We start from the raw sequence: 26881 nt of genomic DNA, 5'->3' as shown, positions 1-26881 counted from the left end.
CCTTCTATTCCGAGGTTGTGCCCTCTTAGCTTTGACTTCCCCCATTATTGGAAACATCCTCTCATGTCCATTAGGCCTTTCAATACAGCATTTGATAGGTTTCAATAACCTACGTAACATCTGATTTTTAGAGAGGAAATTAAGAATCTGGTGGCATGGTGCGAAGACAATAACCTATACCTCAACGTCAGCAAGATGAAGGAATTAGTTGTTGACTTCAGATGGAGTAGCGGACCGCACAATCCAATTTACATCGGTGGTGCGCAAGTGGAACAGTCAAAAGCTTTAAGTTCCTCGGGGTCAATATCACAAATAACCTGACTTGGTCCAACCAAGCAGAGTTCACTGCCGAGAAAGCCCACCAGCGCCTTTACTTCCTGAGAAAACTAAAGAAATTTGGCCTGTCCCCTAACACCCTCACTAATTTTTATAGATGCATGGTAGAAAGCATTCTTCTAGGGTGCATCACAACCTGGTATGGAAGTTGTCCTGTCCAAGACCAAAAGAAGCTGCCGAAGATCATGAACACGGCGCAGCACATCACACAAGCCAATATTCCGTCCGTGGACTCACTTTACACCGCATGCTGTCGGAGCAGTGCTGCCAGGATAATCAAGGACACGACCCACCCAGCCAACACACTTTTCGTCCCTCTTCCCTCCGGGAGAAGGTTCAGGAGCTTGAAGACTCGTACGACCAAATTTGGGAACAGTTTCTTTCCAACTGTGATAAGACTGCTGAACGGATCCTGACCCAGATCTGGGCCGTACCCTCCAAATAACCGGACCTGCCTCTAGGTTTTTTTGCACTACCGTACTTTCCATTTTTCTAATTTTCTATTTATGATTTATAATTTAAATTTTTAATATTTACTAATTTTTACTATTTTAAATATTTTTAATATATAATTGTAATCCAGGGTGAGGGAAGCACAGAATCAAATATCGCTGTGATGATTGTACGTTCTAGTATCAATTGTTTGGCGACTATAAAGTATAATACATAGTTTGTTTTTTGCCTTTTGTTATTTAATATTGCTGTACATTGATGAGATATATTTCAAACCATAAAACCAGCAAATATAGTGGATTCTGGTTAATTGGGTCATCAGTGAATCAGGGTAGCTGCTTATCTTGGACAACTCTTAAACAACAAAATCTAATCAAGAAAATTACTGGGATTCCCTTTTGGGACACTATGCTGCTTAATTGGGCAGGAGACTTCTAAATAGCATCATTGGCATGCTGTTGTGGCTGTTAGACACTACGTTGTGCTTAGAATGAACAGTTTTAAAATAACATGAGTTTCATGGGTTTATGTTCAAAAAGCAATGATTTTTGTCACTGATAGTTGGGGAGAAATAAGCAGTAAGACAGTTTAGAACTGTTTTGCTCACTGCGGTTTCAAGCATTCAGGCTATGAGATGGGGCGGCATGGTAGTGTTATGATTAGTACAACACTTTACAGTACCAGCAATCCAGATTTAATTCCTGCTGCTGTCTGTAAAGAGTTTGTATGTTTTCCCCATGACCACATAGGTTTCCTCTGGGTGCTCCGGTTTCTTCCCATAGCCCAAAAACTTTTCAGTTGGTAGGTTAATTGGTCGTTGTAACTAGTCCCGTGGATCGTCTGGGGTTAAGTTGGGGATGGCTGGGCAGCATGGTTTGATGGGCTGTATTTCAATAAATAAATGCCAGAAACGGCCGGGACTGAAAATGAAACAACTTTACTACTTCAACAAGTTGGGAACTATGAAGAATTTGAAGGTGTCAACGATAATCTTGAATGTTGCAATGAAAATGAAGATTTAGGGGATGCATTCATCTAAAGCATTTACATTGTTCACTTACATTCAATGAGAAGAACAGAGCAGCATATACTGGATGAATTCCTCCATCAATAACTATTAGGATCTAATAATAAACACCAGAAATTCTGCAGATGCTGGAAATCCAATGCAGTACGTACAAAATGCTGGAGGAACTCAACAGGTCAGGCAGCATCCATGGAAATGAGTAAACAGTTGACATTTCAGGTTGAGACCTCTTTCAGGCCCTGAAGAAGGATCTGAGCCCAAAACGTCAACAGTTTACTCATTTCCATAGATGCTGCCTGACCTGCTAGGAAGCAATACACAGCATTATAATACTGCAGTAGTATTGATAGTGTTCTAATTTGTTCTGTATTTCATTTAGTTACAAAATTTGTTAATCATTTTAAAAAAAAATTTTTTTTTAACTATTTCCATGAAACGTTGGCTTAACTGGGGTGAAAATGTCCCAGTAAACCGGAATCCACGTATGCATATTTTATAGTTTTAAGCCACTGGAATGAAGTTGAAGAATTCTAAACATTTATTTGGACTTAATGGCAAATAATTCTGATGTGTTAAAACTTGTTATTACGAAGGGTTATTTAACCAAGACAATCAATTGTCGGTGTTTCAGTGAGACCAGTGATTTGAGTAGCCTCAATTTCAAGAATAGAATCATAGAGTCAGCACAGAAACAAGTCTTTTGATCCATCTAGTCCATGCCAAAACCATTTAAATTGCCTACTCCCATCAACTTGCACCGGGACCATAGCCCTCCATATCCCTACTATCCATGTACCTATCCAAGCTTATCTTAAACATTAAAATCGAGCTTTTATGCTCCACTTGTGCTGGTAGCTCATTCCACACTCTCACAAACCTCAGGTTGAAGAAGTTTCCCCTCGTGTTCCTCTTAAACTTTTCACCTTTCACCCTTGACTCATGACCTCTAGTTGTAGTCCCACCCAGCCTCAGTGGAAAAAGCCTGCTTGCATTTACCCTATCTATACCCCTCATAATTTTGTATACTTCTGTCAAATCTCCTCTCAATCTTCTGTGTTCTAAAGAATACAGTCCTAACCTATTCAATCTTTCCTTACAACTCAGGTCTTGCAGACCCAGCAACATCCTTGTGAATTTACCCTGTACTCTTTAAACCTTTTTTACATCTTTCTTGTAGGCAGGTGACCAAAACTGCACATAATAGTCGAAATTTGATCTCCCTGTCTTATACTACTGTAACATGCTGTAAGGTTTCACTGCTAATGTGATGGCTTCTCTGTAATGTTCCACTGCTGAGGTAATGGTTTCTCTGTAGCAGTGATGTTTGGGTTATGATGAGAGATAACAAGGCATGCTAGCCAATGAGCGGGATATTGTTCTTTCTTGTGTGTCTGGGAGCCGGAAATTCGCGGTCTTTTGCTGGAGAGAGATGAGAGAAGACGGGAATGGAGAGAGTTGGTAGACCTCAGACGGAGTGGACTTGGAGCAAGGGTCCGAACGGTGGACGAGCGGCCTTAATCAGTGAGCTCCAACATTGTGCATTAGACTGTTTCATGAGAATGGGCCCTTTTTCTTTTTTTGTTTTCTTTACTAACCATATAGTCAAGTAAGAATTGTAAAACTCAATCGTTTAATCACATATTGTGTGCTGTTTGTTATTTCGTGGTACTGATTTGTAACGAGACACATCACGCAGCATCCACCCAAATGAGATTTCTTAAGTTTGGCTGGGCCGAGGGGCTATCATCCCCTATATTAAGTCGCTAGCTGAAGCGAGAGTTACAGTTGTGGGGGCTACGTTCGGGATTGATTCTGTTGGATGCAAAATGTCAAGAGGACTTTCAGTTGCTGAAGGAGCTACTGATCCAGGCGCTGGTGCTAGTTTTTGTGGACCCCCTATTGCCATATGTACTGCAGACAGATGGCAGCCAAGCGGGTTTAGGGGGCGTCCTGTACAAGGATCAGGGCACCAGGTTGGTGCCTGTTGTGTTTGTCAGCCGGAGTCTGTTGCCCTCTGAGGAAAAACTATCCCATGCACAAGTTGGAATTTCTGGCGTTGAAATGGGCGGTGGTGGATAAGCTGAGTGACTACCTCTGTGGGGCCAAGTTTGAGGTGAGGACGGACCCCCTAACTTATATCCTGATCTCGACAAAACTGGATGCCACAGGCCATCGGTGGTTGTCGGCGTTGTCTGCCTATGATTTCAGCCTGAATTACTGGCCAGGAAGCAGGAACATTGATGCTGATGCTTTGTCCTGACGGGTGCATGAGGGACTGGTCAGAGATGAGAAGTGGGAGAGCGTTCCTGCCCCAGGGGTGAAGGTGATGTGTCAGTTTGCCATCACCGTGAAGGCCGAGGAAAAGGACAGGCTGGATCGAGCAGTAGATCAATTGGCAGCTTCTGATGACACCATTCCCCAAGTTTACCGTAACCTGACTGCTCTGAAGACAAATCAGCTACCAGAATTGAGTTCTGGGGAAATGGCAGCTGCTCAGCAAGATGATCTGGGCATTGGTACCATTTGGGCAGTGTGGGAGATGTGGCTCAGGTGGAGAAGACGAAACATGCGTCGGTGCCTCCATTATGGCGATAGTGGTCTCTGTTGGATTTAAAGAACCAGATCTTATACTAGGACACGTTACCCCCAGACCGACCTCAGTGTTGCCAGCTGGTTCTGCCCGAGAAGTATTGGAGGATTGCTTTGAGGTTTCTTCATGATGATTCTGGGCATTTGGAGGTGGAAAAGATTTGTGGATTGCTCAGAGACCGGTTTTACTGGCCCCGGATGAAATTAGAGGTTGAAGAATACTGCAAGTCGTGCACTCGATGCATACGGCGGAAGACACTGCCTACACGAGCAGCTCTCTTGTCCCATTTGCAGAGTGTGGGGCCTGTGGACCTGGTGTGTATGGATTTCCTGTCAATAGAATCCGATGCCAGCAACACGGCGAATGTCTTAAGTCATCACGGACCACTATACCAGCTCAGGTTCAGGCTTTTCCTACCAAGGACCAGAGGGCGTCTACGGTGGCAATAGTGTTATGGGACAAGTATTTCATCTATTATGGTCTTCCCAGGTGGATACATAGTGAACAGGGACGGGATTTCATCTATGAGTTACTGGGCATGCTTGGAGTTGAGAAGTTGAGGACCACGTCCTATCACCTACAGAATGATCCCCAGCCAGAGAGGTTTAACCGGACTTTGCTGGACATGTTCAGGACCCTGGAGATCAGCAAGAAGAGCAAGTGGAGTCAACATATTGGGCATCTGGCTCACAGTTACAACTGTACATGAAATGAAGCTACTGGATCTTGCCATATTATTTGATATTTGGGCGCGAGGCAAGGTTGCCCATTGACCTTTGATTTGGGACTGATGAGGCTGACTTACCCCCAAAGACTTATCTGAATTATGTGTCTGATATGAGAAGAAAGCTGAAAAGGGCTTATGAATTAGCTGGGGTCGCAGCTGCCAAGCAGCATCAAGGAAATAAGAGGAGCTTCGATCAAAAGGTGAGATTCTCCCAACTCCTGCTGGGAGACGGAGTCCTCATAAGGAATTTGGGGCTACCTGGAAAACGTAAGTTGGCTGACCACTGGGCAGCTACGCCTTATGTGGTGGAGAGTCAGATGCCAAACCTACCAGTTTTCCGTGTGAAACCAGAGGTTGGGAATGGGCCTGTCAAGATTCTCCATTGGAACCACCTGCTGCTCCTGGGACAAGAGCTGCAGGTAGGCTCAGGACCTGACTTGGGGCCTACACCTAGCAAGAGGACTCTGCGGAAATGCGGGGTGACTGTAGGGCCCACAGCAGGCGAGGTTAGGCCGGCCCCCACCTCGGGAGGAATACTGATTTGGAGGATGAGGACCTGGATGTGTGGTATATGCTGCCTTTCGCTAACTCCCCATTGATTAAGGAAGAGACTCCTGGCCCTTCTATTGAGACAGGTGAAGTGGTGGGGGGGGGGCTCTATCTGTGGGCAGCCTGGGTTGCAGCGGGATTCTGCAGGGGAAGAAGCAGGGCTTGGCCATGGGAGAGAGGGGTCCGAGTTGCAGGTGGGCAAGAGTGATAGGTCGGGGGAGGCATCGCCAGGTAGACCGGAAGTATCGCCAGTGGTGTCTGAACCTGAAAAGTTAGTTGAGGTCTCAGAGAATTAGGAGACCACTGGATAGGCTGGCACACATAGCACCGGGGAGCAGTGTGTGACTCCCTACCGTTTTGGGGAGCTATGTCACTGCCTTGTGCACCTGGATTGGACTTTGTGTTTTGCAGGAAGGGTTGACGAATTATATCAACATCGTGAGGATATGACTAAATTTGGGGGTGAGGGGGCGAGTGTAACACGCTGTGAGGTTTCACTGCTAATGTAATGGCTTCTCTGTAACGTTCCACTGCAGAGGTAATGGTTTCTCTGTAGCAGCAATGTTTGGGTTATGACTAGAGATAACAGGGCTTGCTAGCCAATGAGCAGGATGTTGTTCTTTCTTGTGTGTCTGGGAGCCGGGAATTCATCGTCTTTTGCTGGGGAGAGATGAGGAGAGAAGACGCGAATGGAGAGAGTTAGTAGACCTCGGATGGAGTGGACTTGGAGCGAGGGTCCGAAGGTCAGCGACAATCGGAGGAGGTCGATGGTGGACGAGCGGCCTTATCAATGAGCTCCAACATTATGCATTAGACCGTTTTATGAGAATGGGCCGTTTTTCTTTTTTTGTTTTCTTTACTAACTATATTGACAAATTAAGAATTATAAAGCTCAATCGTTTAATCACATATTGTGTGCTGTTTGTAATTTCGTGGTACTGATTTGTAACAGGGGAAACATCATGCAGCATCCACCCAAATGAGATTTCTTAAGTTTGGCTGGGCCGGGGGGCTATCATCCCCTATATTAATTCGCTAGCCGAAGCGAGAGTTACACTACTTTAACATAACATCTCATTTCCTGTACTCAATACATTGATTTATGAAGGCTAATATGCCAAAAGCTTTCTTGTTGACCCTTTCTACCTGTGACACTGCTTTCAATGAATTACGTATGGACCTGTGTACCCAGATCCCTTTGTGCTACCACACTCCTCAGTGTCCAATTGTTCACTGTGTAAGACCTACCCTGGTTGGTCTCACTGAAGTGCAAAACCTCACACTTGTCTGCATTAAATTCCATCTGCCATTTTTCCAGCTGATGCAGATCCTTCTGCAAACCATGATAGCCTTCCTCACTGTCCACTACACCCACAATCTTGGTGTTATCTGCAAGTTTGCTGATCCAGTTAACCACGTTATCATCCAGGTCATTGATGTAGATGACAAACAACAAAGGATGCAGCACATCACTAGTCACAGGCCTCCATTTAGAGAGGCAACACTCTACCACACTCTCTGGCTTCTCCCTCAAAGTCAATGTCAAATCCAATTTACTACCTCATCCTGAATGCCAAGCAACTGAACCTTCTTGAATCAGCCTCCCACGCGGGACCTTGTCAAATGCCTTACTAAAGTCCACGTAAGGCCATTCATAAGGCCAGTGATGTTGTGGGGATGGAACTGGACTCTCTGACGGTGGTGTCTGAAAAGAGGATGCTGTCCAAGTTGCAAGCCATCTTGGACAATGTCTCCCATCCACTACATAATGTACTGGTTGGGCACAGGAGTACATTCAGCCAGAGACTCATTCCACTGAGATGCAACACAGAGTGTCATAGGAAGTCATTCCTGCCTGTGGCCATCAAACTTTACAACTCCTCCCTTGGAGGGTCAGACACCCCGAGCCAATAAGCTGGTCCTGGACTTATTTCCTGGCATAATTTACATATTACTGTTTAACTATTTATGGTTTTATTACTGTTTAATTAGTTATGGTGCAACTGTAATGAAAACCAGTTTCCCCTGGGATCAATAAAGTATGACTATGACTATGTAGACAACATCCACTGCCTTGCCTTTGTGCACTTTCCTGGTAACTTCCTCGAAAAACTCTACAAGATTGGTTAGACATGACATGCTTGACTATCCTTAATCAGTCCATGTCCATCCAAATACTTATATATCCGGTCCATTACAATACCTTCCAATAACTTTCCCACTGCTAATGTCAGACTCACTGGCTTACAATTTCCTGGTTTATGTTTAGAGCCTTTTTTTAAACAGCAGAACAACATTGGCTATCCTCCAATCCTCTAGTGCCTCTCCTGTCACTAAGAATGTTTTAAATATCTCTGCTAGGGCCCCAGCAATTTCTGCACTTGCCTCCTATAAGGTCCGAGGGAACACATTGTCAGGCCCTGTGGATTTATCTACCCTGATTTGCCACAGGGTAGCAAATACCTCCTCCTCTGTAATCTGTACAGGGTCCATGAAGTTGATGTTGCTTTGCCTTACTTCTATAGACTCTGTATCTGTTTCCTGAGTAAATACAGTTGCAAAGAATTCATTGAAGATCTCCCCCATATGTCTACAGTTCCAGCCAGGCTATCCGATAAAATTGGAACTAATCGTAAAAGTCATCTTCTCATGTTACTACAGAGTTAAAGATAACTTGTCAGACCAAAACATTTTCTCTGACATAATCTGTGTGCTGGAGAAGAAAGAGCTGTTGTTAATACACTGGGGAATGGGATCTAAAATCCACCTTTAATTGTGTTTGTTGACTGTGGAGTGAAGCACTCTGATCGGTGATTCTATAAGATTGTTTTATTACTGACTAACATTTGATCTGATTGAAGCAGTGCTCTAAGACTTTTCCAGTTTTACATCTATCAGGTCTGGTTACAGTTGAGACAGGATCAGAGCCGCCTTTATCATTGAAATTACTTTTACTGTTGAGTACATGAGGAGAGGATGATCTTAAATGATAGAAACTATTATCTCAAGAAAATTAAATAGACAAAATTTGTGCATTAACTAAATCTTCAGGTAAATTCCTTTAATTTTTCACCCTCAGAGTTTTAAATTGTGTATAAGCTTCTCTGTAGAAATCCAGCGGGCTTCAAAAATTATAGCTTTGATTTAAAGAAATATACAAAGTACAAGGGGGATGCATATTGCAACATGTTTACAAACAATATGCAGATACCTGGCATTAATTTCCCTCCCCTCTCTTCCCGTCCCCAGTGTTATCTCTGTGGCTGTCCATCCCATCGGATAATGATGGTTCCTTCAGTCAGTTAGTGGGGTTTGATATGTGAGTCCTGGAGTGGCTGTACAGGCTGATCCTTGATAGGCACTGATGCCACATACTTGGCAGGTGAGGCCTGGAGGGGCCGTAGGGACAGAAGCTCTGTTGAGGCGCTTCCTGTGCCTTTCCTCTGTTGCCTAGTTGAGCTTGTTCTCAGCAGCGTCCACACCTTTTCTGATGGCGTCCCTCCACTGTGAGCGATCTTGAGCCAGATCCTCCCATGTTGATGTGGCAATATCAGCTTTCTTGAAGCTCTTGTGCAGAACATCCTTGTACCGTAGTCGCTGGCCTCCTCGTTTTCGAGTACCACTGGACAGTTGGCTGTACAAGATGTCCTTGGGCAGTCTTCTGTCAGGCATTCTGACAACATGTCCTGTCCAGTGCAGTTGGGCTAACATCACCAAGGTTGAAGCTGCTGGCATTCCGGCTCGAGAGAGGACCTCGGTATTGGAGACCTTGTCTCACCAGCTGATCTTCATCAGAGAATGTAGGTGACGCTGCTGCAGTTGGTCAAGCTGGCATAAGTGTCTCTGATATGGGCGTCATGTCTCACATCCGTATAACAAGGTTGATATGACAACGGCCCTGTATAACTTGCGCTTGGTGGCCAACCTGATGTTCTGTGACCAAACTCGATCTTTCCGACCAAAGACAAAGCAGGCTTTTCTGGTTCTTGAGTCAGTCTCTACATCCAGAGAAGCTGAGGATGTTATTATGCTGCCCAGGTAGCAAAACTTGTTGACAGCATTGAGACGAGTGTCATCAATGAGGTCAGTTGGTTCTTCATAGCTTGAGCCAGAAGCCGGTTGGTACAAAACTTCTGTCTTTTTCAGGCTGATTGTCAGTCCGAAGCTTTTGGCTGCACTGGCAAAGCGACTGGTAATCTCCTGCAAGTCTTCGAGAGAGTGGGCAATCAGCACGCAGTCGAGCAACACATAAAATGGTTCTGCACTAAGAGTTTCATCATCACTGGTCTGAAAAACTTATTTATTCATGGAACAGCCCCATCTCCCTTAAAATGTGCTACTTAAAGGGCCAAGATTGAAATGCACTCTTTGTTCTCATTGAAAACTCTGGTTTCAAACTTAACCTCATGGTGTAAATGTAACTTTGCTGGATCAAATAACAACAGCACAAAAAGATCATTACTTATCTTTTCACCCGTTATTTATTCCAGCTCAGCCGGTGAGTGAACTCGGACCTGACATCAGGGAGAGACTCTTTCTCATCTCCCTGGCGGTTCCGCAAGTTCATTAACCGATGTCAGAATTCTCAGAAGTTATAAGGCCACCGATACAAAAAAAACAATCAGTCTGATAACCATTCCGGTCAAGTCAATGGACTATTGATATAGAGAACAATCAGTTTGTTAGACACTCCAGCCACCTTAATTAAAGAAAAGAATGTCCTACCTGGTTTACTGGAGCCACAACTTGATTACAAAGTTAAGAACATCCGTCAAATTTATGCTTTAATTAAGAAAGGAATGTTCTGTCTAATTTCCATCAGCTACTGCTTTTTGTCAAAATCAAAAGGTGTGAAAAGCCCAGAGACATCTGATGTGGATCTGGGCGAACTTTAATCATCTTGCTCCAAAGAAGGCAGCTGTGAGACATTATTCAAAACACACTGCAGTCACGGACATAGTCGGTACGAATCCATTGTTTACAGGGATCTGAGAATTCCCCATTCCCTTAAACTTTATCAATGAGTCCTTTGACTCTTTTGCCTATAGAGTCAAGGTCACAGTCACTGTCAGAAGTGCAGGTATTACTGCTGATCTTGCACATAAATTGCTACTTGCTGCTGTATTAGGGAGTTTCTAGCAAACTTCATATTCTAACAGAAGGACTTCATCCACTCTTCCTTCAGCTCATAGAAACAGGGGCAAGCATTTTCCTGCATTCTCAATAGGCATTTGGACAGTGATCTCATGCCCTTTCTAGAATTGCACTTCTGCCCTTTCAAAGACTTCCCTTACAGATTCCTTGCAGGAAGACATTCCAGGTTCAGAAGCACAAAGAGATTCACTTCTGCAGACTTTGTCCTTCCTATACAAAATGCTGGAGGACGTAGCAGGTCAGGCAGCATCGATAGAGGGGAATATACAGTCTCAGTCTTGGCCCAAACCGTCAACTGTTTATTCCCCTCCAAAGATTATGCCTGACCTGCTGAGTTCCAGCATTTTGTGTGAATTACTGTAGAATCTCTTGGATTCCTACCGAGAAGCTTATTTAAATCTATGAAAAGTTATATGAAATTTAAAACTCTGAAGGTGGAAAAATTAAAGGAATCTATTAGATTTAGTTCATGTGCAAACTTTGTCCACTTAATTTTCATGAGATAACAGTTTCTGACATCATTTAAGATCTTCTCCTCATGTAATCAACAGTAATTTCAAAGATTAAGAAGGCTCTTCTCCTGCCTTCACTGTAGAGTCTCTTGTGTTTTTGGCCAGAGTGGGAGCCATGGATTCACTCTAAGGCAGAAACATACAGAGAATTAAATAAAGATGTGATTGCAGATGTTGACCATGATAACAAGTGATTTGAATGGCAGGAAGTGGGCAATGATTTCCTGACAATAACTTGACTGATAAGAGCTTGACTGAACAAACACATTGTCTACAATCCCGCTGTGTGGACAGATGTCCAGGATTTTCCCAAATTTAACCTATTCATTACCATATTTCAGTTATAGGTTGGGTCTAAACATTCTTTGCTGCTCAGTATGGAATTAAACCACGTGCCCAGGAAAGTCCCAGGTTTACCCGTAATTCCTAGTTCTTTAAAAGACTTTGAGCTCAGTGTTCTTAAAATTTGGAAATCAGCCAAGGTTTCTAATTTTAGTTGCTATTGTTGGGCCCACTGTTGTTTGCACGCTGGCAAGTATAGGATTGTGTTCAACTGTCAACTCTTCAGTGATCAAGTAAATTCAACAGCAAAGTACATATATCTCACCATATACTACCCTGAGATTAATTTTCTTGCAGGCATTCACAGTAGAACAGAGAAATGCAATAGAATCAATGAAAATCTACATACAAAGACTGACACACAGCCAGTGTGCATAAGAAGACAACCTGTGCAAATACTAAATAAATAAATCATACCGTGACCATGAAAGTGAAAGTCAGTCCTTAGGTTGTGGAATCAGTTCAGATTGAGATAAGTGCAGTTATCCATGCTGGTTTAGTAACCAGTGACACTCATTGTCACCTCACAATTTGATCAGAATGACTGATCTCTGAACAGAGCAGAGAGATGAGATTGTGAATATAAACAAAATGTAACAGTAGTACGAGTTGAGTATGGTGTTCTCCAAAGGGTGAGTCCTCAGATGGCTGTGGAGGCTGATCTGGGATCCACATAACTAAGAGTTATGATAGATTCCCTTAATGGAGAATGCCTGTGTGAGACTTTAATAACAATGGATACCAATCAGAAACAATTACTACTATGATTTGTTGTTCAGGACAGTTAAGGTTCTTTCCTCCCTCCTGTAAAGACTAAGCAATTCAACTGATAAAAGTGAATATTCCAGAGGTACTTGTGGGAATTCTAGTATAAAATTTATTCCTATCACACAAGCAGTTTGAACAGTGATCATGAATGCTGATCTAATGTACAAAAAAAGGGCCTAAGACGAATTAATTTTCTGAAGGCAGTGATGTTTTTGTTCCCATCTTATTCATGTTAAGAATATGTTGGTAAGGAGCCACTGAATGCTGAGATTTGAGCCAGATTCTTGTTTGGCTTGTCACATATTACACATGGGATTTCATTGGAGTGATACCAAATCTGCATTTGTTTTTCCCACAATTTGATTTTTAGATTTTATATAAAAAAAAGTTTGGAAGCACGAAGAAAATTTTGTAGAAAAGCATTACCCAAACTTCGGTTCTTGCCTGACAATGAATCAGTTCCTGTTACAAAACTAACCAACAAGACAATGAATTTATAATAGTGCACATCAAAGTTGCTTGAATTTCCAGCATCTGCAGAATTCCTGTTGTTTAATGAATTTATAATGATTGTTTTTATTTGCTCCTCTGGTTAAAAAAAAATGGCAAGGTAGCCACAGTTGTATTTAAATTAGTGGCCCAGAATTGTGCTTCACTATAAATATAAATCAAGAAGTTAAGGATAGTCTTGAATTTCCCAATTTCCCATGGATCATCGGTTTTGTCCCCCCACCTTTTTGAGTCAGTAACAGTAATATTTTAGACTATTCATTGCACTATTGTTCCACTGATATTGCTTCACATATGATGTAATGTGATTACACAGGTTTTGGCAAGGGACATATTAGTTCTGGTTCTGGATGCTGATTCCAAAGATTACAATTGATATTTTTTTATATAGCAGCCTGAAAATTGAACAAGTTCTTTACCTTTTATATTCTGGAATGTTTCTTCCAGTTTGGGTTTGTAGTTTCAGTCAGTTATAAACTGCAGGTGAGGTTAGAAAATCCCTCAACATATTAGAAAGAAGGATTAGCTTTATTTGTCACATGTAGATTTAAACGTACTGTGAAATAAGTCATTTGCATCAAGTCAAGTCAGCAAGGATTGTGTTGGGCAGCCCACAAGCGTCGCCATGCTTTCGGCACCATCAGAGCAGGTCAACCACAGGTAATTTCTTCCACCCCCACCCTCCCAATAACCCCATAATTCTCATTATCCCTGTCTGACAGTGCTGACATTATGTTTATCGGGTGCACGCACCAGGCTAACGCGCGGCATGGACACTTCTGTTTGTACTAGCACACTCCAGGACAGTGCATTCTTTGACGCATCTGGTTTGTTGTTGCTTCTAGTTTCAGGGAGCGGATCCGACTGATGGGTGGGGTGTCTTTTAAAAAAAGGTGCCTATTTGTGGTGGCTCATGCCGTCTGCTGACTCAGTGGAAGAGCTCATTTTGGGAATGGGGAACAGTGCTGGCTCCTGGAAAATGGTCAGTTGTTGACTGATTTTGTTGTACAATGTCAATTTGATCTTATTTTAATGAACGTGTGTAGAAATTTGTGATTATGAAGAAAGGTGTGAAAATCCTGTGTTTTGGTTTTTGTGTAATTGTTCAGGCTCATGATAACAACTCCTCCCCCTCTCCCATTTCCCAACAAATAGACTATCCCTTTTCTCCTAGAGGAAGGAGATCCTTATTGAAAAGGCTCACTTTGGTGAGAGGAGAGGGGTGTGGTATATTACTTCAGACTGATGTTTTGGAGCTGTAGCCCTAAAGGTCTGATGTTTTATATCTCTGCATTTTGGTTATTTTGCCATTTTTTGCATTTTTTTCTGCAAGTTTTTCACCCCTGACACACCATAAAAACCTTTGCTCTAAATGTGGTATTGCGGCCTGCCGTCTGGTTTTTGAAATCCACATCTTCATATCCTCACCAAAAGTGACGGTGCAACACATGCCCACAACTAGCTAAACCTATTCGTACGTCTTTGGAGTGTGTGAGGAAACTGGAGCACTCCGAGAAGCCCATACAGTCACAGAAATTCCTTACAGAGAAATACAGACAGTGCTGGGAATCACACCCCGATGCTTGTAGTAAACTGTGGCGCTAACCTGTATGCTGCTGTGCCATTTCACAATCACTGGGGACTCTCACTACCCACGATATGCCCTCTTGTTATCGGCATCAGGAAGGAGGTATGAGAGGCTGAGGATGCACATTTCCCTCTTGTAGGACGTTCTACATTCTTCTTTGAAAACTCTTCCTGGCTGCATTTAACAAATTCCACCCCAAGTAGGCCCCTTATACTAAGGCAATCACAGTCAATACTGAAAAGTTAAAAATGTGTCACAATCCAATCACATTCATCAATTACTTATATTTTACTTTGATTTGCCAGGGGAGAAGAGAAACCTTGTTAAATTCAAATAGCCATGTAAGTTGCTCTAATTCCTTTCAAGCCAAACGACTGTATAGTAAAATACTCTGGGTTGGATATTTTCTAAAGGCCTTTCATCACTGTGGAAGATGCTAGCCTTTCAAATGACACTTTAACCTGAGCTCCTGCCCGTTCATACGAGACCCTGAAGAGACAGTTGCACAATTGGAATAACTCTGGATCTCTTCTGTGTCCTGGGTAATACTATAGTTTTCTAATTACAGACTGAAATATTGACACACAATCTCGTTACTGCATTTCTTGTATTAAATTATAGATGGTAAGACATAGGAGCAGAATTAGGACGTTTGGCACATCGAGTCTGCTCCACCATTGTGTCATGGCTGATTCTCAAGTGATCATAATCCCATTAGGTTCAAGATAATTGTGGAGAGTTGAGGTTCTAATTGTAGAAAGGACAATTTTGATGGTTTGGAAAAGGGTCTGGCAAGTGTGGATTGGGAAAGGTGTGCTGGGTAAGTCGGAAGTCTTCAAAAGTAGAATTTTAAGAGTACAGAATTTCTATGTTCCTGTCAGAATAAAAAACTAATTTTGATGGTATCAGAACCATTAAGGTATTAGATTGAGGAAAGCTTGGTTAAAAAATCGCTTCATTGCCCATAAAGTGCATTGCAGAAGCTTAAGATTGTAAAATAGATATTGTATGTGCAGGCTCTTTAGTTTTCTCTCTCTCCCCTCCCTCCTTCCCCTTCCCTCCACCCCTCCCCTCCTCCCCTCTACTCCTCCCCTCCCCCTCCCCCTCCCTCCCCTTCCTCTTTCCTCCCTTTCCTCTTTCCTCCCCTTCCTCTCTCCCCTCCCTCCCTCCCTCCCTCCCTTTATATAAGTGTTAGTTCTTTCTTTACTGGTGGCTATTGGTAAAATACATTAGAATGTATTAATTATTATAGTCTGATCATTGCTTTCAATGGCGTGGGTTGGAGCAGTCCAGTAGTGTTAACAGCTAGCGTAACGCCTTTATAGTGCCACCAACCCAGGTTCAATTTTGTACCCCGTGGGTTTCTGGGTGCTCTGGTTTCCTCTCCCATTCAAAAGACATACTGGTTAGTAGGTTAATAGATTTTAATTTTGAATAATGTTTATTTTGATATACAAAAACTTGGTCACATGGGTGATGTCTGAAGGGATTGTTACTGTGCTGTGTCTCTCACTTAAAAAAAACATGTTGTAGTGAAGTTTTAGAAGTTAAGTTAAATCTGCTGTGGTACTGGATACCTTCTCCCGTCCCTAACTGCATAGAGAAAAAGGGAGAGTATTATTTTATTATAATAACAATAATACTAATAACTTTAATAATATAACACCTTTCATACATTCAGATTCAGACTCAAAATGCTATATATAGATTGTAAAGATAACTCAATATACATAAAAATATGAGACAAAATTAAAATTCATAAGTAAAGCCAAATGTAATCATATGTACCCAATTATATAAATATAATCAACATCAATAGGCATTAAATAATCCTATAAGTAGGCCAAATGTAAAAAGTTTTTTCAAACTGTTTTGAGACATTCCACAGTATTTGCCTGGCATACCTTAGTCAGTAGAGTATTCCAGGTTTTTGATGCATAAGAGCAAAAGGTTGCATCACCAGTTCTTATATGCTCTACTTTAGGAACACAGGCTGTACATCCTGCTGACAGATATGAAAAGAATTTGCTGTGATCTGTTGTCTGAAAGGCGTTGTGCCATTTCATTGGTGTGACAGTGTTGATTTTAGGCTGGAGCGTCTGTAGTGGGGATTGAACTCAGTACAAAGCAATAATCACACTTGATGGTAAAAAGGAAAGAAACAAATGAGAAAAAAGGGCAACAGTTAAATTTAAAAGTTCAATTTCTGATCAATCTGAATAATATTTCAGTTGTATTATAAAAGTTCAAGAAAACTGGCGGGTTAGTTTGTGGTACAATTTTAAGGAAGTAGTTTTTGCCCTCAGATGAGGAATGACACATGAAATATGAGAACATAGTCTTGAGGGCAAATCCCAATATACATCACAGCTTCAGGATTGAAGTAAAAAAACTTGCAAGATTCTTAATGAAAAGTCTCATGTCATGCTTTAGCATTCTTCAAACTCCCCAGATCTAATAATATTGTGTACCAGGACTCATAGTCTTTACATTGGCAGTGCAGCAGTGGGAGTGCACATCTTGCCCAACCTCTCGTGGTCCCAGAACACATACTACACAATCAGGAAGGCTCAACAATGTCTCTACTTTCTGAGGAGGCTGAAGAGGAGTTGGACTATGCACATTTATGCTCAGGATGCACATTTTTACTACAGATGTGCAGTGGAGAGCACCCTAGTCAGCTGCATTGCTGCATGGTAAGGAAACTGCACGACAGCAAGCAGGAAGGAGGTCAGAACTGCCCAATGCATCACCCTGTGCCATCAAGGACATGTATGTATAGAGAAAGGTACTGAAAAAGGGCCAGTAACCATAATGAATGATCCCACACACCCTGCTCTTTAAAATGCAAAGTAAGTTTATTATCAAAGTACATATATGTCACCATGTACAGCCCTGAGATTTATTGTCTTATGGATATGCTCAACAATCTGATAACTAAAATAGAATCAGTGAGACTGCACCAACAAGGTGAACAACCAGTGTGCAAAAGACAACAACTGTGCAAATACCAATAAAATAAAATAAAAGAAGTATTAATAATAAAAATAAACAATAAATATCAAGAACGAGATGAAGAGTCCTTGAAAGTGAGTCCACAGGTTGTGGGAACAGTTCAGTGATGGGTCAAGTGAAGTTCTCTCTTCTGGTTCAAGAGCCTGATGGTTGAGGGGCAATGACTGTTCCTGAACCTGGTGATGTGAGTTCTGAGGCTCTTGTATCTTCTTCCTGTTGGCAGCAGCGAAAAGAGAGCATGGCCTGTGTGGTGGGGGTCCCTGATGATGGATGCTGCTTTCCTACAATAAATGTGGACTGTTTGTCCCACTGGCATCAGGAAGGAGACTACACAGCATCCATGCCAGGACCACCAGACTCAAAAACAGTTACCTTTTCCAAGCAGTAAAGCTAATCAACACGTCCACTCACCTGCCGGTCACCTTATGTACAGACATACCTGTGCCTGACATCACTTTATGGACATACAATCAGTCTGTGTATATAAGCTATCTTATGTTAGCTGTCATGGATCTATATTTATTATGTTTTTTTTAATTATTCTTTATCTGGTGTTTTTTTGTGCTCCATCAGATCTGGAATAACAATTATTTTGTCTCCTATACACTTATGTACTGGGCATTAAACAATCTTGAATCTTGAGTATTGCCTGAATTAGTATTAGATATAAAGAGAGATTGGTCAAACTTGGACTATTTTCTCTGGAGCATCGGAGATTTGAGGGACTCAAATTAGAAGTGTATGAAATTATGAGAGACATGAGAAAAATGTCCCTCCAGCATTATATGTGTGTTATTTTGGATTTCCAGCATCTGCTGAATCTCTTGTACTTGGGATTAGTTTAGATTGCCATTATGGTCAGCACGGACACTGTGGGCCAAAGAGCTTGTTCCTTTGCTGTACAGTTCCGTGTACATGTTCTATGTACTCTATTTATGACAAGAGTATGGGGAAAAGAATCTTTGCTGTTGTTTCAATTGGAAATGGATCTTTGACCTTGGCATCAGAGTTTATTACTACTGGCAAGCTTTTATTGGCACTCAAAAATAAATATTGATTATACAGTATCAAATAACATTGTATTCTTCAGCTTAAAATAACAGTTCTGACCATTCCTAAGAACTTGCTTTGGTAGTACAGGTTTCCCCCGCTATCCGAAGGTAGAGCGTTCCTGTGAAACCATTCGTAAGCCAAAATGGCGTAAAGCGAAGAAGCAATTACCATTAATCTATATGGGAAAAATTTTTAAGCGTTCCCAGACCCAAAAAATAACCTACCAAATCATACCAAATAACACATAAAACCTAAAATAACACAAACATATAGTAAACAACACACATAAAAGTTGTTGCTGAATGCAGCAGGCCAGGCAGCATCTCCAGGAAGAGGTACAGTCGACATTTCAGGCTGAGACACTTCGTCAGTCTCTCTCTCCTTTTTCTCCCTCTGTCCCTCTCACTATACCCCTTGCCCATCCTCTGGGCTTCCCCCCCTCCCCTTTTTCTTTCTCCCTAGGCCTCCTGTCCCATGATCCTCTCATATCCCTTTTGCCCATCTACTGTCCAGCTCTTGGCTTCATCCCTCCCCCTCCTGTCTTCTCCTATCAGTTTGGATCTCCCCCTCCCCCTCCCACTTTCAAATCTGTTACCAGCTCTTCTTTCAGTTAGTCCTGACGAAGGGTCTCGGCCTGAAACGTTGACTGTACCTCTTCCTAGAGATGCTGCCTGGCCTGCTGCGTTCACCAGCAACTTTTATGTGTGTTGCTTGAAATTCCAGTATCTGCAGATTTTTTCGTGTTAACATACAGTAAAAGCAGGAATATAAATACACAGCCTATATAAAGTAGAAATAATGTACGTACAGTGTAGTTTCACTTAACAGAATTGGGAAGATTTAGCCAAAACCGACTTGTAGGAAAAAATCGGCATGTACACGCATGTGCACACACCTGCCCGCGCAAGGCTTCACGGTCACAGTAGCCTTTCTCAGGATAAACACAAGTTTAAAGTGGGCGTCTTTTTTCATAAAAGCGAAAATCCTCTTTCAGTTAGTGAAAACAGGTACTAATGTAGATTTTTTGTGAAAGCGAAGTCGCATAAAGCAAGCGTTTGTAAAGCGGAGGATCCTCTAAAATCCTTATGCTACGTCTTGTGTCAAACAAATTGTAGAGAAGTAGAATTGAAGAGAAGATTTTAAGTTGGTACTCAGGTGTTTTTCAAAGCTGATGTTTAAATATCCATACTTAAAACCAATGTAAAGAAAAGCCTACTGAGTGATGATTTTATGGAATAGTACATTCATTCATTCAGCTTTTTTCCTGTGGATATGTATGGTCATGAGTTATCTTTCCCAACTGGGCTAAAGCGGATGAACTCAGTGACAGAGTCATAATGACCAGAATCAGCTGCAAATACATACCATAAAATTGTAAAGGTTAGCCTTACTTGTTACATGTACGTCAAAACATACAGTGAAATGTGTCATTTGTGTCAAATCAAATCACTGAGGATTGTGTTGGGCAGCCCGCAATTCTCGCCATGCCTCCGGTGCCAGCACAACATGCCCACAAATCACTAACCTTAACTGCAAATCTTTGGACTGTGGGAGGAAACTGGAACACCTGGAGGAAACCCATGTGGTCACAGGGCGAATGCACAAACTCCATACAAACTCCAGGTTGGGAATCAAACCCCAACCTTGCAGCTTGTGCTATAAAGCATTGTGCTAACTGCTACAGTACCGTGTACACCCCTTGATGAAAGTTCTCAGCTTGGAACGTCAATTGTGTATTCCCCTCCGTAGATATTTCCTCATCTGCTGAGATCCTCCAGCACTTTGTGGTTGGTGCTCAAGATCACCAGCATCTCCTGTGTTTCTGAATTGTCTTTGAAGTGGTTTGTGGTGCAATTATTGTAGTATTTGAGGTTAGTACACTTAGGCAAGTGGTCAGAACATACGAGAATGTCTGTGAGTTGATTGGACCATGAAACTGTTTTAATCAACAGCTGCGAAATGAGGAAGCTGCATTGTTTGAGCTTCTTGCTACAAAATGGTTTAATTTGTTTGAGCTATTTCCTTTAGAATATAGTTTTTATGGACAGAATCAATCAGCCTCATAACTGGCACTTGTAAGTAAATTTATTATAAAAGTACAGGTACTATACTACGCTGAGATTCATTTTCTTGTCGGCATTCACAGTAGATTTAAAAAAAACTTTAATAGAATCACTGAAAAACTACACACAAAGACTGACAAACTACCAATGTGCATAAGAAGACAATGTGTGCAATAATAAAAAACAAATAATAATAAATAATTACTACACTTGTACACTAGACCTTGATCATACTTAGCTGTTTCAGGTTGGTCAATGCACATTTATTAATTGGTCAAGGATCATAGTAAATGATTGGTTCCTCTTTTATGAAGCCACATTATTGAATGCCATTAAAACCCCAACCCTGATTGCTATAGTAACTGCCGGAAGATTTGAAGAGAGTTTTACCCTCTGTAATATAACCAATGTTAAATACTCAAGCTGTCCGAGGATAATAAGATACCTGTTGGAAGTATTGAGCAAAATGGCTGGTACTTTCTTAGGGCAGTCATTAATAATAGTGACCCTTGTGATTGATACTTGGGTACTGAAATGTAGTTCGATGTTATTGTACAGTACAATCAGATTATCACTGACATATACGTGAAATTTGTTTTGTGGCAGCAGTGCAATACAGAATAATAAAAAGCTTAATTAATAGGTTTCCATTAGTCTCATGAGACCATGAATTTGTGCTTTGGAAAGTTTCCAGGGCGCAGGCCTGGGCAAGGTTGTATGGAAGACCAGCAGTTGCCCATGCTGCAAGTCTCCCCTCTCCACGCCACCAATGTTGTCCAAGGGAAGGGCATTAGGACCCATACAGATTGGCACTGGTGTCGTCGCAGAGTAATGTGTGGTTAAGTGCCTTGCTCAAGGACACGCGCTGCCTCAGCCAAGGCTCGAACTAGTAACCTTCAGATCACTAGACAAACGCCTTAACCACTTGGCCACGCGCCAACACAAAGTTATACAGTAACAATAAGATATATATAATTGTACAGCAGTGTAAAAGGAAGCAAAAAAGAAAAAAAAATAGATAATATGGGTTCATTGTCCATTCACAAATCTGATGACAGACGGGAAGAAGCTATTCCTAAAATGCTGAGTATGTGCCTTCAGGCTCCTATGCTTCCTCCTTGATGGTAGCAATGAGAAGAGGGCATGTCCTGGGTGATGGGGGTCCTTAATGATGGATGCCTCCTTTTTGAGGCATCACCTTTTGAAGGTGTCCTTTGTGCTAGAAAGGCAAGTATTCATCATGGAGATGGCTGTGTTTGCAACTTCAGGCTTTTTCTGATGCTGCGCAGTGGCTCCTCCAAGTCAGATGGTGATGCAGTCTGCACGGTACCTCTGCTGTTTGAAATGGCCACCAGTTCCTAATCCCTAGCTGTTGCAAAGTGCACTTATTGGATTTTCCTGAGCATATGATTAGATTTAGATTCGTAGTCATATAATCATCGAATTATATAGGACAAAAATAGGCCCTTCAGTCCAACTCATCCATGCCAATCAAGTTGCCAACCTGAGCTAGCCCTGTTTGCCTGTGTAGCCCACATCCCTTTAAATCTTTCCTACCTATGTACCTGTCTAAATATCTTTTAACTATTGTACCTGCCTCTGCCACTACTTCTGGCAGCTTGTTCTACATACCCACCACTCTTTGTGTGGGAAAAGCTGCCTCTCAAGTCCGCTTCAAATATCTCCCCTCTTACCTTAAAACTATGCCCTCTAGCTCTGGACTTCCCTAGCTTGGGAAAATGATAGTGACTATTCATCTAATCTCTGCCCTTCATGGTTGCAGGGGAAAAAAATCCCAGCTTATGCAGTCTCATGCGGTAGCCTGAGCACTCCATTGCCAGTAGTATCACTGGGAATCTCTTCTGCACCATTTCCACCTTAATGACATCTTTCCTATAACTGAGAGATTCCAAAACAAATATTGAAAAATGTGGGTCAGGGGTGTGTAAACATGAATTCTTTCCAAGAGCTAGTCTGGACCTGAAGCTGACTTGTAGCTCGACAAGCTGAGGCATGAATGAGATGGAGAGCTATCCCTGTGCTAAACCAAATCCAGCAAGGATCCTGGAAAGCTGATGACTGGAAAGTCCTAACAGCAGTGTGAGAATTCTCAAGGTAGCAAGGTAGCAAGGTTAAGAGCTTGTTCAAGTTTGATCTAAATAATTTGTTTTATAATCATTATATAACATTCTGATTGTGTTAGTGGAATCAGAATCCGGTTTATGATCTCTGACATATGTTGTGAAATTTGTTGATTTGAAACAGCAGTACAGAGCATGTACTGAAAAATACTGTAAGTTTCAATGAGAAATATATATTGAATAAAAATAAATAAGTAATCCAAAAAGAGAACAGAAAGTGAGGTAGTGTTGATGGGTTTCATGCTCCATTCAGAAATGAGATGGCAGAGGGGAAAAGCTGTACCTAAAATGCTGAGTGTATGTGTTCAGGCTCCTGCACCTCTCTGATGGTAACAGTGAGAACAGGGCATGTGTTGGGTGGTAAGGGTCCTTAATGGTGGAATCCACTCTTTTGAGGCATCACCTTTTTGAGATGTCCACAGTGGTGGGGAGGCTAGTGCCCATGATGGAGCTGGCTATTTCTAACCCTCTGCACCTTTTTCCAATCCTGTGCGTTGGTGCCTCCACACCAGACGATGTTGCAACCTGTCAGAATTCTCCCCATGGTGCATTTACAGAAAGTTGCTGGAATCTTTGGTGTCATACTAAATTGCCTTAAACTCCTAATGAACTATAGCCACTGGCTACATGAAGCTATCAGCCATTTTGAAGAGGTGACAAGCTGCTGGATAATTACCTACTCCATTCAAGCTATGGTAAAATATTTTATATAAATATATTTAAAAGATTTAAGATCTGTAATAAGCAAGTTGAAGTCAATCACTAGTGTCCTTGATTTTTCCCAGTTATAAGTTTCTCTCCTGCACATAGGAGAATCGGTCATGACCTTGATGTTTGTAGGAGAAATGCTGAGCTGAGAACTCTCTAACATTTACTGCACAATCTACTTGTCTATGCCAGTGATTATGCTTCTCACAAAGTTGTTTCAAGAACGGTGTTAGGAAAGGGTGATCATTAACTATTGCACTTCCTTGTTCATCCTAAATACTGTAAGATGAGGCACGGTGTTGAATTACTACGCTGTCGCAAACAAATGTCTTGCTCAATTGGTTTTTAGTGGTGCTGAATTGTTTGACCATTAAAGTGAAAGGATGAAGAGATTGTTGCAAAGAATTCCTCTCTGGCCATCATGTCATAATTTTTCTGGATAACCCTCAACTGGTCTGCCATCACATTGGCTCATTGATCTTGCTGCATTGGCTGTTGTCAGATTTCTCATTCTAAAATTCATTTTAAATAAATTGCCATTCATTTTGCAGGACTGTGGCATCTGAAGTCAGAAAACAAGTTTCTGGCCAATATAGCAGCTCGCCGCAGCTGTCCAAGAAACGCAGCGGCTCGCATCAGTTGGTAAGTGCACAGCTGTTTCAACATAACCCTGTCAATGTGAAACAAGGCTAAAGCAGACTAAAGCTAGGGCAAGAGATTGTTGCCATGGAAAAAGAAACATTGGAGGTAGTTAATCAAGAGATGTACTAACAGGATAATGTAACAGTATGCACAGTGATACTGCTTAAGAACAAGAAATAAAATCCCTCCACCATAATTTGGAGCCTTGCTGAATCTTCAGCTGTTGATGTGTAAGTGCTCATCTGGGTTAAGTGACTCTCTAATGATTGACTTCTGTGAAACAAAATGTTAATAACTCTGATCAAAACAGAACACTTGTTTAAGCCTAGTTTGATGTTGAACAGCTTTTTCATGTGTTGCATTCAGTTATTTATTTTCTATTATTCCTTCCAAGGTATTTTCCCTTTCTGAAGCTTTCCTGCATCACAAAACCCATCATCAACTGACTTGATAAAGTACCAACACAGTTAAATGAGTGAGATTGATAATATTGATTGAGGAGTCATTTTGGTTCTTCTGGCTCTTGTCCATAAGTAACATGCCCAGTCGAACTCACTTCCCTTAATAACTTTATTACCAGTGCAGAGATGGGATTTATTTTTGTAGGAATATTTTTTGGCTTGGGTTGACTCCAGACCCCAAAGATGAAAGGTCAGTATCAAGCAGTGATACCCACCAGTTCCTTGTGTTGTTTTAATCTCAGCAGTGCTCCATTTGTCTTGCAGTAAAATATAGTGTTGCTGCATTCCATCATGACCCAAGAATCATGCCTTTGGGACATGTGGGCTCTTTCATAAAGTTCAAAGTACGTATACGTCACCATATACAACCCGGAGATTCACTTCTTGCTTGCATACTCAATAAATCCAATTTCCATAATAGAGTCAGTGAAAGACCGCATCAACAGGGCGGACACCCGCTGTACAAAAGAAGAAAAAAAGTTGAAATAGTAACAATAATAATAAATAAGCAATAAATGTCAAAAACATGAGATGAAGAGTCCTTGAAAATGAGTCCATAGGTTGTGGGTACAGTTCACTGATTGGGCAAGTGAAGCTGGGTGATGTCATCCCCTCTTGTACAAGAGCCTGATGGTTGAGGAGCTATAACTGTGCCTGAACCTGGTGGTATGAGACTTGTGGCTCCTGTATCCTCTTCCCGATGGCAGAGGCAAGAATTCATCATTAGCTATCATTAGCTTGCAGTTTCTCAATTTAAAAATGGCAGGAGACAAGCTTGAGACAATGAGCTTTTGTGGCATATTATTGTCTAATCCCTGTTTCCCTATTGCAGTCTTGTATCATCTCACTAAGCAATGGGCTGATTGTTTGCTATAGGAGAGCCAACATTCTTTATTTTTCACCTAATCAATTCATTTGAACAAATGTAAGGACCTTAATCAAATTGTTGTGGAACATGGTTCATTAACAGCATGGATCTATGTCATCCTCTGTCAAGGTAGTCAGGTTTGAGGACATTGAGATTAGTTGAATGATGGTGTCATTTAGGGTGAGATTGAAAAGAGCCCTTGGCTATGCTATACTAGTCCTGCCAATTAGTACTTGTCTGTTATTTCTTCTCACCATCAGTTCATCAGTTAAATTATTGGTTAGTTTAGGAGATTATCTTCATTTTTGTGAACTTCAACTCTAGCCATAAGGAATGTCTGAGCACCATTTTTTGAACATGTATTTCACATTCAAAGATCTAATATTGATCATTTAGTCTTTTTATTACAGAGGTCAAGTTATGATGTCTTTGTCTTTTTTTTTCCAAATTGCGTGTCGATTGCCCATGATCATCATTGTTTACATCAGATCTCCAAATGAAGCTAGTAGAACTGCATATCTAAAAAATGCCTGAAGTTTTACCAATGAGATGAGCCTTTAACAATAACTTTGTATTTCTAAAGAAAACATTATTTTTCTTTTTTGTACTTAAACATCTGATGAAAGGGAGTGCTTCAGAAAAGGAACACTTTCTTCTTCAGACATTTCATTGTTTTTATGTCATGGTGAACTCTGTTTTCAATGATATTATCAATGGAAATTTTGCTTCAGTGTTGTTGTTACCAGGGTATGTTAAGAACAGTGGTGGGGAAAAAAGCTGGAGGTGCTAGAAATCTGAAATAAAAAACACAAATTGCTAGAATTGCTTACTATGTCAGGAAACATCGAGTACTTTAACTTTTTTTCCTTTTTCCATGGATGCTGCCTTTTTCTGAGTATGCTATTTCTAGCATTTTGTGTTTCTGTTTTTATTTGAGGTAAAGCATGGGTTAAATAGAGGGGAAAAACTCCCATTACAGTACATTCCCAATACACATACCCAACAGGTTAAAGAAAGTGTAAAGTATCCCTCACAATAACGTCAAACATCACTAGTTCAAACACAGCACAGGCTAAATGTAGAATAAATTTTCTTCTATTCAATTACAATATCTTATCAGGTTTAGTGTAACCTGTACGCTTTACTATCACAAACTTAAAAATTAAAAAAACATAATTTTTTCCATTTTGCAGATGCAGTAATTAGAGGCAGTTACGAATGATATGAGGAGCATTGTATTTTTCTTTTGTCACTGGAATCTCTACTAATGTACAAGTCTTTTCAATTCCATTGAATATTAGCAATGAAAGCTGATACAGAACCTTTTTCAGATTATATTTTCTATTTTCACAAATGGATAAAATGGAAATTTCA

General features: G+C 41.3%; 1 protein-coding gene across 6 annotated transcripts in view; it reads left to right on the top strand.

The window, feature by feature from the left end:
• LOC140191232 (dedicator of cytokinesis protein 7-like) overlaps positions 1–26881 on the top strand; it is a 216037-nt gene that overhangs the window by 19112 nt on the left and 170044 nt on the right. For 5 of the 6 annotated variants that reach the window (XM_072248433.1, XM_072248432.1, XM_072248431.1 and 2 more), the window contains exon 2: positions 24088–24178. In XM_072248433.1, coding sequence (XP_072104534.1) covers positions 24088–24178 — 91 coding nt within the window. Of the gene's footprint in view, positions 1–13554; positions 13629–24087; positions 24179–26881 lie in introns of those variants that run through there. The other variant, XM_072248430.1, reaches the window with a different exon arrangement.

Source organism: Mobula birostris, chromosome 32 (genome assembly GCF_030028105.1).
Source record: "Mobula birostris isolate sMobBir1 chromosome 32, sMobBir1.hap1, whole genome shotgun sequence".
NCBI classification, from domain to species: Eukaryota; Metazoa; Chordata; class Chondrichthyes; order Myliobatiformes; family Myliobatidae; genus Mobula; species Mobula birostris.
The sequence above is the reverse complement of the archived record's forward strand: the minus strand, read 5'-3'. Positions and strand labels throughout refer to the sequence as shown.